The sequence below is a fragment of the Saccopteryx bilineata genome, chromosome 2, assembly GCF_036850765.1.
Source record: "Saccopteryx bilineata isolate mSacBil1 chromosome 2, mSacBil1_pri_phased_curated, whole genome shotgun sequence".
NCBI lineage: Eukaryota > Metazoa > Chordata > Mammalia > Chiroptera > Emballonuridae > Saccopteryx > Saccopteryx bilineata.
In genome coordinates, this window is record NC_089491.1 from 286,379,725 (window position 1) to 286,399,304 (window position 19,580).

The 19,580-nt window shown below is 47.8% G+C and overlaps 1 protein-coding gene across 6 annotated transcripts in view; it reads right to left on the reverse strand.

Moving 5' to 3' along the window:
• ASTN1 (astrotactin 1) overlaps positions 1 to 19,580 on the reverse strand; it is a 292,150-nt gene that overhangs the window by 89,706 nt on the left and 182,864 nt on the right. For all 6 annotated transcript variants that reach the window (XR_010729358.1, XM_066261216.1, XM_066261215.1 and 3 more), the window contains exon 9: positions 5,963 to 6,037. Coding sequence is in view for 5 of the 6 variants with exons in the window: in XM_066261216.1 (XP_066117313.1) it covers positions 5,963 to 6,037 (75 nt within the window). In the remaining variant the exon portion in view is untranslated. The remainder of the gene's footprint in view (positions 1 to 5,962; positions 6,038 to 19,580) is intronic.

Sequence of the window (19,580 nt, forward strand, 5' to 3'; positions counted from 1 at the left end):
TACCCACCCGCCAAGGCTCGTGAGTTACAAGCAGACACGAGATTTCACCCACTCCCTGCATGACAGTTCTAGGTACAACAACGACGAAAGAAAACAGGTGTCCCAGGGAAAGGCCAGTGGGAAGTGACCAGGATTTGGGAGATTTCCCCCCAATTCCCACCCTGACTCTTGGTCCCCTGTACTATGACCTGGCGGCCAAGCATCTGCATTAAACAGCACTGAAACGCCAGAAAGGGTTCTTTTTTATATATTTTTTATTTAATTAATTGTGTTTACATAGATTCTAGGGTCACCCTGAATGCATCTCCCCACCCCCATTTTCCCCTCAACATCTCCCTTGCCGCCCTCCCTACAGAGCCCTCCTTCCTTCCCTTCAGGTTTATCCCATCCGATCATCCCCTTTCCCTCTGTCCGCTTTCCCTCTGGTCCCTTTGATCCCTCCTCTGTCTCAATTCCGTTCCTTAGGTCTCATTATCCTTGGATTCCTCAAATGGATTCTTGATCTGAAGGAGGCACTCAATTCTTCCCACCCACAGGGTCATGAGGCAGGGGAAGTGGGCATGGTCTATGCAGGGAGGGGTCTGAACTGGGTGAGGGAAGCCTATTTCCAGGGGGACAGAAGGGGAGACTCACCACTTCCCTATCCTGTGAAGAAACTGGTAAAGCCAAAAGCCTGACAGCCCCTTTACTTACACACACACACACACACACACACACACACACACACACACGTGCATGCACACACACACACACGTCAACTTGCAAGATTAAAAAGAGCCCATATTCAAGGCAAGTGATTGCCCCAAGGTGCCTAGAATCTGGGACTGAAGGATAAGTGTGGGACGAAGGCAACAACATACAGATTTTTGGGTTCACTTTGGATTCTGTAACGCATGTTCTTGCGATAGGCACATCACGACAGGCAAGCTGGGGTGAGGGCCCCGCCAACGGGAACGTATCATGAATTTTTCAGAGAGAACCATGCACCAGCTTGAGTGGCATCAGGGAGGAGAGAGCTTATTGGGACCCAGAGTCTTTGTTTTCTATTTTGGTTTTAAAATTAGAAGTTTTGCACTGATGCACAGCAACAAATTTGTGACCTGTGGCTTGTAATTTCTGTAACAGATTTTAGGGAACAGTACTTTCTGATGGTGAATTTTTCTTCTGGAGGAGAGATATCCATGGTCACCCATCACAGTTTTCCCTTCCTCCGCCACACACAGTAATCTTTCAATGGAAAAAGGAAAACGCATCTTCGCCAAGTGACACTGTTAATGGCACCCCGGGCCCACAGAACGAGGTTCACTTCTCCAAGGATGTCATGCTTTGTACTTGGACAGTGTGGTCAGACTCTAGTTCCCAGAGACGCTTGCATGTTTCACCTCTTTGCCTTTGCACCTAGTATTTTTATTTCTTTCTGAATTTTCTCCCCTTCTTTGCTGGAGTCTGACTCATTTTAAGACTCCATTAAGGCTCCACCCCTTCCAGGAAGCCCTCCAGGATCTTCACACTCAACCCTCAGGCTGAGCAAGGGACTCCCCTCCGTGCAGGTGCACATGATCCCTTCTGCCTGCCCCTGAAATGATGAATTGTGCCCACCTTCTCGTGTGCCCACCACCGCAGAGAAGAATATGCTCTCTTGGACGACAGAGGACAGTGATTTGTCACTGCCTGTCACAATGTCTGACCCAAGGAGGTTACTCCATAAATATTTATTGACTGATCAATAAGTAGACTGTTCTTTAATGTGCACAGGCGACCACAGGATATGATCTCAAATTAGACATGCAAAGGTAGATGTGGTGGTGAAGATGGTCCTTCCTTCCGAGCAAGGTATGGCTTTCCCTCTGGGTTGGAATGGCTTTCATGGTCAAGAAGGACCTGGGTTTGGCACTGTGAAGGGACTTCCAGAGTGCACAGCAGCTCCTGAGACGTGACCCACTGCCCCAGGTCAACAAGAAAGACAGTGCCACCTCCCCTCTCTGGAAGGGTCATGGTGAAACCCCGGAGGGAGAGCCAAGTAAGGTGCGGGCGGAGATGAACCGTCACTGAGCATTCTCACCGGGGCCGGTGCTCTGTGGCTGCCTCGTTTGTCCCCACAACAGCCCTCCAAGGGTGGGCACGTGGCCCCATTTTACTTATTTGTCTACTAGTATTTTAAGTTTAGTGGCCTTTCCGAGGTCACCCCTCCGTCAGCGGGAAAGATGGGGGTCGGGCTGATGCTCAAGCCTAGCTCTCAGTGGCGCCCCGGCCCATGCTGGCTCAGGCCCAGGACATCCTAATGTTTCCTTTCATCTGCAGAATCTATGAATTCCCAACACCAAATATAGCACACAGTGGCAGAGAAAAGCTGTGTCCTGAAATCTCATCTGTCCCTCATTCTTGTGAATTTAGCAGGAACAACTTCAAAAAGCCACCAAAGAGAAGCCGGGCCAGCATCTGGAATGCCTTCCCAAGCTGGGCCTCATCTCCTGACAGCTGGCGGTGACCATCACAGTTGGTGGCCCAGCTGCAGGCGGAGTCCTGAACATGGGCTTGTAAAACCGGAGCTTGAAACTTCTGTTCAGAGGCAGATGCTCACCAGAAAGCCAGGGATGGAACAGGCCTGTGATCACTGCAGCCGGGCAGGAAGTGGAAGGTGGGCACACGGACCAACGGCCCGTGGCCTGGCACCTCCCCTCCTTCCCAGAGCGGGCCATTCCAGGAGCAGGTGCCGGGCCCTGGGATGCAGGTACCTGCTCGAGGGGAAGGTCTCTGAGGGATGAAGTGGGTCTGAAGTTATTCTTGCCGCCAGAGGGTCTAGGAAGGAATGGAGTGATCGGAGCCACCACGTTAAGGACATCTGTGGCACCAGACCGGGCTTGGGAGGAGACTCGGTCTTTCTCCTGGGGCCCCTGAGTCCATCTGGACCTTTCCCGGGTTCTCAGGGTTTCAGATTACCAACATTAGGCTATCAGGTCTTTTCTTAATATGGTTTCAAGTCCCCAGGAAACACCTGAGATGGATATTTATTGAAGACCTGCTGTGCTCAAAATTTCATGTTAAGACATTAAATATTTAAAGCCATATACGATAGATACTGCCCTTCCCTCAACAAGACAACCACTTCATTGTAGAAACAAATAGGCAAGTTAAAATAAATATAAAATAAAAGAATTAACAAGTCAATATTACGGCCAGTGTGTTATGGAAATTTGGAGGGGGAGAAGTCATTGCGGACTGGTGCAGTGGATTGGAGAAGCTTTAGAGCCATGTTTCTCAACTCTGGGAACAGATTAGAATTACCATGGCACTTAAAAAAAACAAAAAACAAATCCCTCCTGCCCTGGTTGTGCCTCCCAGAACTTTTGAGTGAATTGGTTTGTGCTGGGTCAGCTCACTGGTCGTTTTAGAGCACACAGGATTTTCGGGGAAGGCTGAGGTCGGAGAACAATGCTTGGATGAGACCGGGAATTCCGCGAAGTCAGGGACTCCCTTGGGCATATCTGTTTGGTCATTATCAACAGCGTGTAAAACAGTGCCTTGTACCGGCAGGTGCTCGACAGGTATTGAGACTTGGTCAAGACCATGAACATGGGCCGTAGGGACACCAGGAGGAGAATACGCATTCTTGATGGAGGAAAGAGCAGGGGCAAACACACACAGAGTGAAAAATACTGGCGTTCTGGAAGCAGTGTGTCAGTTAGGAGACAGATCTGGCTAAGGATGGGCGGCTCGCTAAGAGAAAAGCAGCTACTAAAAGGGAGTTGTACATTGGCATTCACTGGTGGAAAGATTTGAATGTCAAAATTTAAATTTGATTTCACAGTCCAGGGAAACGTGCAGTGGCTTGGGATCCGTCAGAACACTAACCCCCTGGTGAGCAGCGTGGCGCGTGAATAGCCATGTGCTTCTGTAAGATAGGACAGTCACTGCCCAGGTCACCGAATGGAGTGGCCACTGGTAGTCTGTTTACTCAGACCCCACAGTGATTTTGATTCAAGTTCTTAATTTCTAAGATCAGGAAATCACAACCTATTGCTTCCACCTGAGAGATTAGTTATTGTCCTGCTAGGGACCAAACTGATGAATCGCTTATTGATTAACACACTGGCTCCTGAGAGAGCTGACTGCTTGGGTCAAACCACAGAACCAATCACTGCTGCGGTGGTCAGGTGTCACACCCAGGGGACAACTAACAAACTTGCCAAGAGTCAATGGTGCTTGTGGGGAAGAAAACACAGTTCTTGGGCAAGTTCTGCCCTAACAGCAATTTCATTAAGCACCTTGCTTTCCAAAGTGTTAGTTTCTGACTTTTAGGGGAGTGGCACCTTCTCCATGTTCATCAGCCCCTCTCCACCTCGTTCTCCATCTGCCTCATCTTCATCACCCGTGGAAGGTCCTGACAGGCCAGCAGCAAAAGGAAGGAGTTTGGGGGGGAGCCAGCCAAATGATAAGTTATTGTTGGAAAGTAATCAGTGATTTTCAACCTTTGTTTCTCACGCGTTCATAAACTAATTACTAAAGAAAAAGGGGCCCTGACCTCTTCTCCCTTAGTAACTAATTTATTTGTGCCATGAGATGAAAATGGTTGTATTTAGTCAGGGACACTGACCTTAGTAATTAGTGTGTGTTTGTGCCATGAAAAAAAAAGGTTGAAAATCATAAGGAACACAGCTGACTTCTCCTGTAGCACAAATCCTCAAAAGAAGCCTGCGGCCAGTGCCATTAGTGTGACTCAGCGTGCCCCAGGAGAGGTGATCGGAAGAGAGGAGGAGAAGGGAAGGCCCCGTGCGGGGGTGATTCTGTAAATCTGCACTCTGGCTAGGAGCATGCCTTAGGAGGATGCCTCAGCGGCAGAGCCCAGGCCAGCCCCAGCCAGCAGGGAGGAGCAGGAGAAGCTGGGGCAAAGAGACAGCTCCAGGAGCAAATGTAGATGCGAAATTAACACCTCAGCCAGGAGGGTCTGGGGAAGTTTGCAAAGGCAGCAGTGACTAGGAGAGACCCGGCACACAGTATGAGTGCAGTAAAAGGAAGCAAGTTTGTCCCACCCCGCTCACCATTCCTCCCTCACGCCATGGGGTAACTTTAACTTAGTGCATCCTGCCACTTCAGTCCTGCAGGACTATTTACTTCCTCCACCAGCAGAGGGCGCCCTCATGGAGGGGGAATGTATTCATATCTGCACTGCCAAACCAAGCCCTGTTTCAAGCATGTAGTGGGTACTCAGCATATGCATGTTAAGAGAAGGACAGATTGACAAAATAAATGCATGGTATGATCTTTGGAAATAAAGATGCGCTCCATCTAAAGCCTGGCGTGAATTAAACTTCCTGAAAATCCAGTAGTTCACGGCTGGAACCCTAATTCTTCTTCTGCTTGTAGACTTTTCTAACATGTGCTATTCCCAGGTATGCAGGTAGAAATTTGGGAGGGAATAGAAACATCCAATTTGATCAGGAGGGTGGTGGTAGAAGAAGATAATAAGGAAGTAGAGCTGAGAAAAGGAGGAGGCAGGGGTGAGAGGGATTCATAATGAACAACTTAAGACTTTATGAGGAAGGTGAGAATCAGATGCAGAACGGAGAGGCAGAAGGGACAGTGACCGCGTGCCCTGTGCCGGGGGCTCTTGCTGCATTATCTCATATGCTCCTCATCATGACAGAGCCAGGTATGTCATGCAGCCTCATTTAACAAATGTGGAGACTGGAGGCGCTCCGAGGTTAAGGGAATTGCCAAGGTTCAGAGAGCAGACAAGGAAGGAAGCTAGGACCTGAACAGAATCTGTGTGCCTGCAAAAGTCTCCCTGCTGCCCTGGGCACAACTGGGGGGGGGCAGACACTTTTATTACGAGGAGGGAAAAATGATTAATAAAAGCGCCTGCTGTTCTATATGTCACTGCTCGGAGAGTAAGCTCAGTGGGAGGTGGGACACGGGGCTTGAAGACACACATAGGTAAGCAAGTCCCTGGACAGCCACTCACCTGAATATTTTATCAGAAGGCTGTTCTCCCAAAACCAGGTCAAAGCCTCGCTGAAATATTGTGTAAGGCCAAGGCCTAAAAGGAGAAACAGCATTCAATTAAAGTCGGCTCGACAAACACTGCCTGCACATTCATCCCCCTCTGTGCTGGGCGCCGTGCTCGATGCCCGAGACCAATAGCCAGTGAGGACCTAGTCCCTGTCCCCGGAACCTCACCAGTGTCAGTTTATACGAGAGCTCCAGTGCTGGAACCCAACCAAGAACAGGATCAACGTGAAAATCCTGGACCACGAGGAAAGTGAAATTTAATCGACACGACCATCAGAATGACATATAGAATGAAACTATATTAAGGGGGACCTCACATTGCCATGACTCATGGTCCTTCCGATGTGGGTTTAACAGGAACTTAGTTCTGCCTCACTGAGGAGAGGGGAGGGGGCACCAGGATTTGTTGGAGGAGGTGAAGCGTCTAGAACTGACATTGGGTGAACCTTGTTCTGCTGTTGGACAACTGTCTGACTCTGGGCAGATGAGTGGTTGTGCTGAGGGTCATTTCATCAAGGGTCAAAACAGGGTTAGTCACAGCTGCCTCACAGACCACCGTGGAGATCCAGCAGAACTTTTAAGCCAAGATCCAAGTTCACGTGGGTGTGGGTCCTACACAGACAGGTTCCCTTTCTCTTCTCAGAATGACATGAAGATGCTGGGTCTTCTAGTTCCAGATATTCTCTAATATTTTAATGTCACTCGTCATTTTTATAAATATATATATATATTTATCTTTTCATTAACCCAGATGTCCAACCCAAAACTTGTTTATTCATTCAAGTGAGACTTGGCAGCCTGGACCTGTGCTGGGCACGAGATATTTCACCCGAGGACGGACTGGATCCCGTTCTCATGGAACGTGCAGTTTCCATGTACAACCCCATTATACTAACCCAATAACTCAGTTATTGAGGATTTTACTGCAGACATGCCTTTAGTTTTGAAGGACTATAAAAAGTCAAGAGAATAAATCAGCATAATTATTTGGGGCTAAATCTAATACAAGGCATTAACCCGGTAGTTGGCAGTATGGGGGGTGGGGCGTATCACCCAAGAGAGGGCATTTAGGGACATTCATGGCGGTTGAATGACACAATGGCTAGAGGGCACGCTGGCATTTAGAAGGCAGGGCTAGGAAGGCTAGAAGAGAGCTGGGCCTAGGAGATCTCCGCACAACAACACAATACCCACCCACCCACCCCCGTCCTCCAAACTTTCCAAAATCCTGTTGCATATTGACATCAGTAAAAATCTGCTTATGATGATCTGAGCTTCACGGCTAACTCCTTTACAAAAAAGCACAGAGCAGCTTGTACGGCCGTAACGCACAATGAATTTTCTAGGTACATTACTACCATATACATCGAGGAAAGACTATACATTATTACTTAGAAATCTGACCATTTCTTTACAACTTCAGAAAATCACGTCATTGTCCACAACGCTGTTTGTGGTCTCTGAATCACCAGCTCAGGGTCTGCATCAGCCTAGACTGCCCTGACACAGGTGACATTATGGTGAGGCCACACTGGGTGCAAATGTCTGTTAACCACATTTCTCCTATTTGAATATGACCAAAGTATTTACACATTAAAATAGTTATACCTTTATCAATTCCTTTCTCATTATTTCTTTTTTTAATCACTTGTTCAGGCATTATATTTATTTTTTGAAAGTGTTTTGCACATAGACTTTCTTCTCTTTGAATTTAAGAAGTAAGTATAAAAGGGGTTAAAAACCATTTGTTATAAAATAGGGTGTTGGGGTCTGATAAGGTTGAGAACCACCAGCTTACCCCAACCAGCTCACCAATGAACTGCTCCAAGGACTGGGTAGCTGCAAGGACGGCCCATTGGGAGTACGCGAGGAAGGGCTGGGATGAATGCACTCATCTTTTATGCTTGCTATTTATAAACACTTCGTTCCTGGAATCCAACTTAGCAATGTTCTGAGGCAACGAGAATTGGCTCCGAATGAAGAGTACCTAAACACTGTGCTATGAATAACCCTGCATCGAACAAATAGCTCTCCTCCACGTGGTTTTTATCTTTTTAATGTTTGTTCTGCTCATTGAAGGTGGGTTTTTTTGTTGAATAGTAAGTGTTGGTTTACGGGCAAACCACCATAAAAAAAATGTATCTTAATTCAAGAAAAGGTCTAGGAATCATGATTTGTCCCATATGGTCCTAGACACCTAGGAAGGGCAGTCAGAAGCGGGATGTGCAACTTTCTCTTTCGGGCAAAATCACATTTCATTTACTATCAGTTGAATAATTTCAAATAATACACATTTTGCCTTTGAGTCATCTCTAGTAATTAGAGTTAATTCTTGGCATGGTTCCCAGGTTGTTTGAAAATATATTTTGAGGGAGCCAGATTTTAGGATGGGTATTGAATATATTGTGAACGATTAACCGCATAGAATAACATCAATAAACCTATATTCAAGTCCTAGGTAACGAAACAAGCCCGGGACCACCAAGCACACGTCACCATGCCGTTGGGGAGGTGAGGTCAAAGGGACTTCCTGCTCCGGGCACGCTGGAAGGGTGAGAAAGGCAGCTTAGATCCAAGGGACGCTGCGTACTGTGCAGACCCCGCCCTGGTCACAGTGAGAGGCAGCCGGGCACACTGGTTAGGACAGGGGTTCTGGGACACTCTGCCGATGTCAAATTCCAGCTTGGTCACCAATCACACTGTGACCACGAACAAGTCCCTTAATCACTGGTGTCCCCATTTCCTCATCTCTAAGATGAGGCTGATGGTCATCACTGCATCTACCCAGCAAGGTGGTCATGAGGAGAAACTAGTTATATAGTTAAGGGTGCAGGGCAGTGTCTGGCATTTAGGGTCAGACAAGCATTTGTGAAATAAGGCAAGTTTACTATGACCTAAATCAAATATACATATAAGTACTATAATAAGGAGGCCTCCCAATGGCTCTAGAGGAAGAGGTGGAGATGCGGTGTATATACTGGGCTTTGGCTCAGATTGTGAATGTACATGCGTGGACTGGAGAGAAGGCAATGATGAGCCCGGGAAGGCCAGCCCCTCACCCTTCTTCGCTGGGTGATGACTGCGCAGGGCAGTGACCACACAGTGTTGACACCAAATACACAATGAGAGGAAAGGACACACTGGGGAAGTGGGAAGAGAACGCAGCTGCAGAATTCTCCAGCAAAAGAATAAGACAGAAATTACTCATTTTCTTCCCAGCAGTCAGGAGCGATCTGTCAGAGAAATGGAAATTCTTATTTGATTTATTTAGCAAATATTTACGGAGGGCTGAATGGGTGTGAATTGTGATACCAGGAGGTGGGATTAAAGAGATTCTTTTCCTCAACGGAACCCACAGTCTTTCTGAAGAGACACACACGTGTCCCGATCAGGAGGGGAGAATGAGTCGACGGGAAGAGGGATGAGGTATGGGGGACAAGCTAAGTGACAGTGACTGTGTCACAGCACCCATCCTGGGTGCCGGAAGGCTGGGTGTCGGCAGTGCATGGAATGACAGCAGGGGGACCACACGAGTGGGGAGGTGACGGCCACAGAGGGAGAGGCAGGGACAAAGAGAGAAGGAGGCCGACCGAAAAGCACCAGACACACGTTGTCGTCGAGTTACCTGAGACCAAGAGGAAGAAAAAGCCTGTGTGTTAGGGCTCTCTGTTTCCAAGCAAGGGGACGGAGCTGGCCTCACCAGAGAAGAGGCCCATCACTGCGTCGCATGTCCAGGCTTAGCTGGACGCTGCCCTGGGGATGCCCGGAAATAGGGTCTAAAGGCCTTAGAACTGTCCTCTGCTCCTTGCTCTCTCTCACCCTGTAGGGTCCATTTGGTCACGATGGCTACTGCACATGGTAGAGACGGGCCTCCCACAGCTCCGGCCCCTGTCTCTACAGGATCAAGCCACAGAGCCTGTAAGAACCAACAATCCCTGGAGAGACTGCTTGGCATATCCTGGGTCAGCGGAGCGACCTGGGCCAGTCTATGCAGATGGCAAGTCCCATTGGGTCTTCAGGGCTAGAGCTGGGAGGGGGGTGAATGCCGAACCAAGCAGGAATTTCCACCTGAGCTTCTCTCTGCTCGAGGTGGCCAAGGTGCTGCCTCCATCCGGAGCAGGTGGCTTTACTGAGCGGACTGTGCCAACAGCAGTGCCGGGCAGAGTGCCGTTGGGAGCTCAAGGACCGTGTCTAGCCAGATGAACTCTGTGACTGGGAGCAACCCTCTGTCTGCTGACTTCAGCTAGATGTGTGGCCTCCAACATTCTCTGTCCTGCGTCGGGCAAGACGGTCCAGCTCCCTGTGGCTCCCGGTCACGGAGGCTGGAAGCTTCTGGGCCATGTGCCTGTGGTGGGCTTCTTTGTGGAGAGCTCAGCCCAGGGACGGTGGGGGAGCAAGTGCGAGATAAAGAGTAAATCTGTGGGGGTGGAGAGACTGTATGTACAGCTGGTGCTCGACTTACGACCTCGATTGGTTCCGACAGACCGGTCGTAAGTTGAGTAGGCTATATGTACAGTACTGTGAAATGATGTTATAAAAATCTTTGTCATATTTTATCATAATTTTCTTTCATTAATGTTATATATCATAATTTTCTTTGTTCATTTTATGCCATTTGTATCATCTCTACACCATTTTGTTTCTTATTTTTATATTCGTCAAGTTTAAGTAAAACACTGCATTACCAGTACAACTGGTTTAATATCTGCAAAGACAATTTCCTCTTTTTAGACATCTTGGGAGGGGTTTGATGAAAAATATCCAAGACACAAAACAGAAATTGCTGTACCGAGTCTGGGATAACAGTTGAAATGGTGCACAAGGAGGTGGTCGTGCTGCTGGAAGCTGGTCGCACTGTCGTATGCCCAGCTGGGCAACGCTTGTGCTGCCAGACGCGGAGCAGTCGTGGCTAGCAATTATGGTCGTAAAGTTGAATGGTCATAGGTTGCATAGGTCGTAGTCGATCAATATTTGTGTATATGTATGTAGGTATGTATGAATGAATGGATGTATGTGTGTATGGATAGAGGCAGGTCATGCACACAGTTCAGTGCAGGGAGAGGGAATGTTTCAGCTGGAGGCAATGATAAATATGCCATTTTAACCTGTAGAATCTAGGAGCTATTTTGAACTTAATATATTCCCCCACCTGTTGCTCAAGAGAACATTTTACAAATAATAATAATTTGTGCACAGTTAAATGAAAGCTTGCTGCTGGCCCACCTCAGAAGAAGTTTCTGGTGGAAGCATGGTGTCCAATGTTCCCACTGCTCACCTATGGGGCCCAGGACCGGGTTCTGCAGCCAGACCTACTGAAGGGCCCCTGAGCCAATGCCCCTCTTCTTACCCAGGTAAACGTATTCGCCGAGGGTGAAGCAGTGAAACAGAGAGAGCAGTTTTCTTTTAAAAATGCTTCTGGCCCTGGCTGGTTGGCTCAGTGGTAGAGCGTCGGCCTGGCATGCGGGAGTCCCGGGTTCAATTCCCGGCCAGGGCACACAGGAGAAGCGCCCATCTGCTTCTCCACCCCTCCCCCTCTCCTTCCTCTCTGTCTCTCTCTTCCCCTCCTGCAGCCAAGGCTCCACTGGAGCAAAGTTTGCCCGGGCGCTGAGGATGGCTCTATGGCCTCTGCCTCAGGCGCTAACAGAGCATCTCCCCCTGGTGGGCGTGCCGGGTGGATCCCGGTCGGGTGCATGCAGGAGTCTGTCTGACTGCCTCCCAGTTTCCAACTTCAGAAAAAAAAAATGCTTCAGAAAAAGGGTCGTTTGTAAGATATACAGGAGAAGCAAAGAGAAAAATGGTCAAAATGGTTTCTCCAGAGAAGCAGTGGGCTGAAACACCCCCGTGCCTCAATTTACCTCAATGATGAGATGAGGCGAGGATGCTGCGTCACTGTCTTCACGAACAGGGCCAGTCCTGGAAGAAGAAGTACTGAATGACCAATGCCTAGGCTATCTGGTAAACCTGGGGCTTTACCAGAAGTTCAGTAACGAGGATGATGAAGCCCAAGGTTTCTACAGGGTGCGTTAGAGCCGGGCCTGTGTTGTTTCTGAGGGGGAGAGGGAGAGAAGCAAACGGTCGCTTCCCCTGTGAGCCTTGACTGGGGATCAAGTGTGGAATGACCATATGCTGGGCTGACCACCCTCTATCCACTGAGCCAACTGTTCAGGGCTGACTTCCCTATTCTTCAAGTCTGGCTTAAAAATTACTTCCCAAAATAAACCTTTCCTGGTGCCCTAAGACAAGGTTATGTCCCTGTATTATATAAAGCACAGTGCATGCTGCTTTATAAACATATACCTATAATTAATACATTATATACTTAGTTAACAGTTCCCCCAGCAGACATAAAGGACTCTGTTGTCATCGTTGCTATATCCTCACTACCTACTGTAATAATACCACACAGCAGGTACTCAGTAAAGTATGAGACTACATCACAAATGAGGTTGTGAGTCACACAGACAGGGGTTCGAGTCCTGGGTGAGGCTGTCCATTGCACTATGCAACTGCACGTGAGTCCCTAAACTTCTCCCAGCCTCAGTATCTTTATCTATAAAATGTGGATAAAATAGCACCTAGAGTTGGTACATGAACACATATATATATATGCTTAGCACAGTGCCTGCCACACAGAACAAACCCATCACCTCTGCCTGTTATTAGTCATTGTGGCTAACATTCCCATTGGTGAATAGAAAATGCATTTCTGACATTGCATTTTAAAAATATCTCGTGATGGCCTGACCTGTGGTGGCGCAGTGGATAAAGCGTCAACCTGGTCAAGGCACATATGGGAGTTGATGCTTCCTGCTCCTCCCCCTTCTCTCTCTCTCACTCTCTCTCCCTCCCCTAAAAATAAATAAATAAATAAATAAATAAATAAATTACTGTTAAAAAAATATCTCGTGATGATCATGGCATATTTTACAAACTCTTGTTATCTTTAACCATCTAAATTTCATGTAAAAAAAGTTAAATATTGATGTGATTTTATTCATTATTTAATATCTACTAATAGCTAAACAAATCCATTTTGAACTTCTTTTTTTTTTGTGTGTGTGTATTTTTCTGAAGCTGGAAACGGGGAGGCAGTCAGACAGACTCCCGCATGCGCCTGACCGGGATCCACCCAGCTCACCCACCAGGGGGTAATACTCTGCCCATCCGGGGCGTCGCTCTGATGTGACCAGAGCCACTCTAGTGCCTGGGGCAGAGGCCATGGAGACATCCCCAGCACCCGGGCCATCTTTTGCTCCAATGGAGCCTCGGCTGGCTGCGGGAGGGGAAGAGAGAGACAAAGAGGAAGGAGAGGGGGAGGGGTGGAGAAACAGATGGGCGCTTCTCCTGTGTGCCCTGGCCAGGAATCAAACCCGGGACTTCCGCACACCAGGCCGACACTCTACCACTGAGCCAACTGGCCAGGGCATTTTGAACTTCTTATGCAGAAAACTATCCTATTCGTCAGTACCTAGCAAAGCAGTGAGGCATGCGGGCTCTAGAGCCAGACTGAGTGGGTTTGAAACCTGCCTCTACCATGACTGAACTCTATGCCCTTGCTTAAGGTCAAGGTCAAGGTCATTATTTCCTGACAGTAGATTATTCCATCTGACTCACTGTCCTCTCTGACACTTCTCCACAATTTTTGGTGGCTTCCATAGCTGCTGAGGTGTTCCTTTTTTTTTTTTTTTTCTGAAGTAAGAAGCAGGGAGACAGAGACAGACTCCTGCATGTACCTGACTGGGATCCACCCGGCATACCCACTAGGGGGCAATGCTCAGCCCATCTGGGGTGTTGCTCCATTGAGGCCGGAGCCATTCTAGTGCCTGAGGCAGAAGCCATGGAGCCATCCTCAGCACCCAGGCCAACTTTGCTCCAATGGAGCCTTGGCTGTGGGAGGGGAAGAGAGAGAGAGGAAGGAGTGGAGGAAGGGTGGAGAAGCAGATGGGCACTTCTCCTGTGTGCCCTGGCCGGAAATTGAACCCGGGACTTCCACACTCTGGGCTGACGCCTTCTAATTCTAAAACCAATCTATGTCTTAATTTTTCTCCCCAAATGATCCTGTCCTCCCCCACCCCCTCACTCCCATGGTCAGAGCCTAAGTCACCAATATCTACAATCCCTCCTGGGTCACAATTTCAAAAATCCCAATGACAGACCTTCCCAGATCACTCCTCCCGATGTCACCACATTTTTCCACCCGAGACTTCAAATCCATTCAACCCTCCCCCGTTTTAGGGACCGTCCCCCACCTCACGTGCTCTCTCCCCTCTTTACTCCGATTAAATTCTACTGCGCATTAATGTTAGCCCCCCTCCCCATAACCTCAACTCTCTCCCCTCCATCGCTTGGTCGCACTTGTCTGGGACACTCCAGCGCTGGTTAAGTTTGACCACCCCGAGGCCCCGTTCCTGCATTGGCACAAATGAATGCAGCTGGTCTCGTTTTAAGTCTCACACCACGGACCTTAGGGAGGCTCTGAAAACTACTGAATGTTCAAACTGAACTATGTTTCCCTTGTCTGTTTACCCTCCCACCTCTAGGTTGTTATCTCATCTTCTTTCTCTTCAAACCTCCAACACTCCCACCCTCATCCTCTCCCTCAGCTAATGACCCGCTTCCTCTGTGATGTAGATAACAGAGGTCCTTGGGATCAAGCTTTTCCCACCACACCCTCCTACCTTCCCCTGTGCCCATTCCTGGACCTCCCTCCGGTTATTAGGCACCAAGAGTTTGTGTTCCTGTCTAGGATTCTGCCATCCCGACTCTCCCTGTGACATCTACAGGTGCTGACATCTACGGGAAGGAGCCTCAGGTGGAGGTCACAAACCCATCTCCCTGCCGGCATGACAGCCTCAAGCAATTCAGAGCCCCCTAGAGCCTCCGCTTCCGCATGTGCAGAATGGAGATCACGAGGGACCGCGTTCCCCACACAAAGTTCACATCGCTGCACAAAGTGTGTGTAAATAAAGTTCAGACCCTTCACAAGTTTTGATTATTCATTTCTAATCAACTTTTTTTGCAGTTGATTTGTATATTTTGTGTATGTGCGTGCTTAATATAAATGATCCCGTTTAAAGGCAGAACTGTGGAGAACTGACACAATCCCTGCCTCCCTGTGGCTTGGTTTTCTCACCTCTAAAATGGGATAATAATAGCCCAGCAACTGCCCAGGATTAAATGATTTAATATGTAAAAATAACTTATAATAACCTTGGATAAAGCAAGTTCTGAGTAAACAGTAGCTATTATTCACACATTATTAGGAATGCTGGTTCTCAAGGATGATAACATGTCTCTCCTAAAGACATTTTAGAAACATGTAAAATTACTTTTAAATGACAACAATAAACAAAATGCTGTGATCACCCCCAATTTTGGGATTCAAAGATATGGTTTTTCCCTTCACAAAAAAAATTGGCAATAAAAACAAATACATACATTAGGACAGTTACTTTTGTTTAACTTGACTGGGCCATGGAGTGCCCAGCTATATGGTCACACAACATTCTGTTTCTATGCTTGAATGAGATTCACATGGGACTTGGTGGGCTGAGTGATGCAGACTGCCCTCCCCAAGGTGGGTGGGCCTCGTTCGGTCAGTTGAAGGTCTGAACAGAAAAGAAGGTAGAAACCCTTCTCTGAGTTAAGAGAATTCTTTCTGCCTAATGGCCTTCAAACTGAAACATTTGTTTTTTCTGCCTTTGGAGTCAAAATAAAGCACAATTTTTTCTTGTGTCTTGAACCTCCTGATTTCAAAATGGAACTACATCATCGATTCTCCTGGGTTTCAGCCCTTGGACTCAGACCGGAACACCACCATCAGCTTTCGTGGGTCGCCAGCCTGCTGACTGCAGATCTGGGGAACGACTTGTCAGCCTCCGTAGCTGCACGAACCCTTCCTTATCCTAAAGCCTTCTCTATATATTCTGCATCCTTTGGGTTCTGTGTGTCTGTAGAATGCTAATACACACACACAAACACATACACAAATATAGCATCTACGCCTTACCTTACGTCAACACAAAGCATGTCAGAGAACGAGGGATGGAGGAGAATATGGACATGGGCCCCAGTTATGCAGGAGACATCAGCACCTTGACCTCTCACATCTGCCTTATGGGGAGCAAGACCAGACATAGATTCTGTAGATTCATGGGTCATCAGAGAAGGCAGGGTCAGAGCCCACCTGTCCTCAGATGGGGACTTAACATACTCCTCCCTGCTCCTATATTCTGTGATCAAGGACTATATCAAGTAAAAAGAAAAAAAAAAAAGAAGAAAAGAAACTTTGAATGGGTCAGAAAGAGAAGAGCTGGTAACAGTAGCTGCCATTTGTCGAATGAACCAGGACCAATGCCCAGCCATGCACCAAGCTCAGAACCATCCACACATCATTTCCCACCTACCTGGAGAGCTATACAGAGATACAATTATTACCCCAGATTGCAAAGGTAAACAAAGGTACAGCGAGCTTAAGAGAATTGTCCAAGGTCACACAGCTCGTAAGGGACGGAGGTGGGCGCAATCACGGATCTCAGAGCCTGTCCTGTCTCCCACACCTTGCTCTCCTCCTCGCACCGTCACATGCACACTCCTGCTGGAGGGAATTTTCAAAGGCAGCACTGGGTCTCTAGACAGGGATGCCGCCTGGGTACTGGCCTGGCTTGTCCACCCCTGGCCCCTAGGTGCAGGTGGTGGGTGTGGCAGATATTACATCAAATGCACAAGAATTACCTGCTCCCCTGCCTACATTTTCCTAGGGCAATTTTAGCAAACTCCAGGTGGTATTAAGGTCACCTGTCTATCTGTCTTCCTCTTTAAATGTCCTCTCGTGGACAAAGCCACCGAGTCCCCCTCCCCTTGTGTCTTTCACATGTGACATCTGGCAGGCTGGTTCTAAAGCCTTGGTGACATCAGACTCACCCCATAGATGGGCACAATGGATCTCAAACTTGAGTCGCTCTCATTCAGTATATCTAGGGTGGACCACACATCAGTAGTTTTGAAAAGTTCGATGGTAGATTCTAAAGCATACAAAAGGTTGGGAATCACCAACCCAGCGTGTGTCCGCTCACATTGCCAACCCCCTACCCCAGTGACTCTTTATGGACGAGTCTAGCATTCTATAAAATATGATTGCCATAAAAACATCAACTGCACTAAGAATTCACAAGGACCCACGCTTTAAATTTCTGAATAATCATGAGAGATGACGCATTCTGAGTTCCTTACTGTCCCCGTTATTGATGAATTAAGATCCCCAAATCTCATTACAATGATATAAGACATACATTTGTTTTTTTAAAACTGTTAGTCATTTTGATTTCAGTGCATCAACATTTCCATTAAAAGAGTGTTATACAGATTTGAGATTTTCATGCATTCATAAGTGTATCCACAGGTGCAGATGCACCTCCCCCCATGCACATACATACATACATGCATGCATGTGCCTGTGCACATGTTACAACAGACTCACAAACTCACACACATTGCCACAGCTGCAACAACTCCTTCAGGGGTGGGGGAAGGGGTCTGATGGCTGATAGAACTCACTGTTGCTGGCTTCCTTCTCTCTCAATGGTCCGGCAGCAGCCGTGGACTCTGAAAGCAATCCTGCAGAACACAGCCACGGAGAGAGGCACCCCTGGTCTGCAAATCAGCCCATGACTTAGCCACTTTGTGAGTGGGCTCTGGGGTGGGACAGACATCCCTTCTGGTCTTAGGCGGGATGGAGCTCCTCGCCAGCTGTGTGAAACTGACCAGAGCGCTAACCTTTCCAGACCTTTCCTTCTCCTGTGGACGGTGGTGATAACTGCCTGCTACTTACAGGACTATAAGAAGATTAAATGAATAAATATAGTTCCGGTTCAATCACTGAAAAAACACTTGTCATTTTCTACAGGTAACTTTCCCCCATTTCTCTCTAGACTCCGAATCGGAAGGCTCAGTTTGATTTTTACCCTAGGCTAATGCAGTCAGGGTCTCAAGTTCAATCCCCCTGAAAGCTTGTTAGTCTCGCTTACTCCTTGTCCAGGGGCACAGTCTGCGCTGGGATCCCTGGGCACCCGTCTTTGCTCACAAATGAACTGTGCGCGAGCAAGGGAATGGAACTGTGCAAATCTGCCCCTGTACGAGAAAAGCAGCTCGGCACCCACTCACTGCTGAGCAGCACCTCCCTGAACACAGCGGCTGCAAGCCGAGGGCTCCCCTCCTCCATTACAGTCCCACACATTCCAGCTCAACGCAGGTAATGCAGCACCACGGCTTACCAGGAGTGAAGAGAACAGATCAAGAGGCAGAGCGGGTATGCCGGAGAAGAGAGAGCTGCCTACATTTCTGTAATTTAATGTCAGGGGAATTTGATGAGGCAAGTAAACAAGGGAAACATCACAAAATCCACCGAGGGCTTACATTTAGTATAGAGTGTTTGCCCTTTTCCTGAAGTCCTTTCCCATTTACTAATTTGTTTCCATTTAACATGTACTTAGCCAGTTCCAGCTATTAATTTAAGCCCTCATTCACTTATTCACGTATTTATTTACTTGAAAAGTATTAATTAACCGATTGCCATGTAAAACACACTTTGCTAAACACTGTCAAGGGGCACAGAAATGATTAATACACATTCTCTACCATCAAGGACTTCGTTAATGTCATTCCTCAAGCAGCTATTACGCGCCTCCGATGAGCCAGTCACTACAGAGAACTCTGGGACGCACAGATAAAATGCTGGGGGGTCCCTGTCACCAATCGGGATAAGAGTGACGGGTAAACAATCCATGGTGTTTCGTTTGTTAACGTTTATGATAGAACCAGTAAAAGCCATTATTTAGGGGACATTTACTAGTAGTCAATGAGCCAAGTGCTTTACCTTTATTGTTTCACTTATGCTCATTAACCCCCCCCCCCCAGGCATAGGCATTCTATTATTCCCATTGAATAGATGGGGAAGGTGAGGCTAAGAAAAGTCACACAATATTAACCAAAGCCTCGCAGCTAATACATGGCAGAGCCAGGGTTCGAGCCCACCGCTCTCCAGAGGCCAAAGTCCTTGCTATGACGTTGGTGTACCTGCTCCATCCCAGTGCTGCCAGAGGGGCAAGGGCTGTGCCTGAGCTGCCCTGGCTGGGAGGGGGAGTGAAATGAGGCCACAGGTACCCAGCCAGGCAGCAATGAGAAGGGAGGACTAGAAAGGGAGCATCTGGCCAGATGTGCAGCAGGAAGCTACATAGCAGGGCTGGCAATTAGGAGACAAGGAAGCACTGAGAGTAGGAGTACAAACAGAGGTCACAGGGGCAGAAGAGACAGCAAGGACAACAAGGCCACCAATCAGTCATTTACAATTTCCCGTTTATCCCTGTTTCATAGATAGGGTCATTGAGGATCAGAGAGGTTAAATTACCAAAAATCATAGAAAAGATAGATAAATAAGATCATTCACTCATTCATTCAACAACTAGATACTCAGCAGCTGGCCTGGGCCGAGCTCTGTGTTGTGGGGGTGCAGAGATGAACAAAAGCAAAGACGGTGACGTGCTGCTTCACGGGGTTCACAGGAATGAAAATAC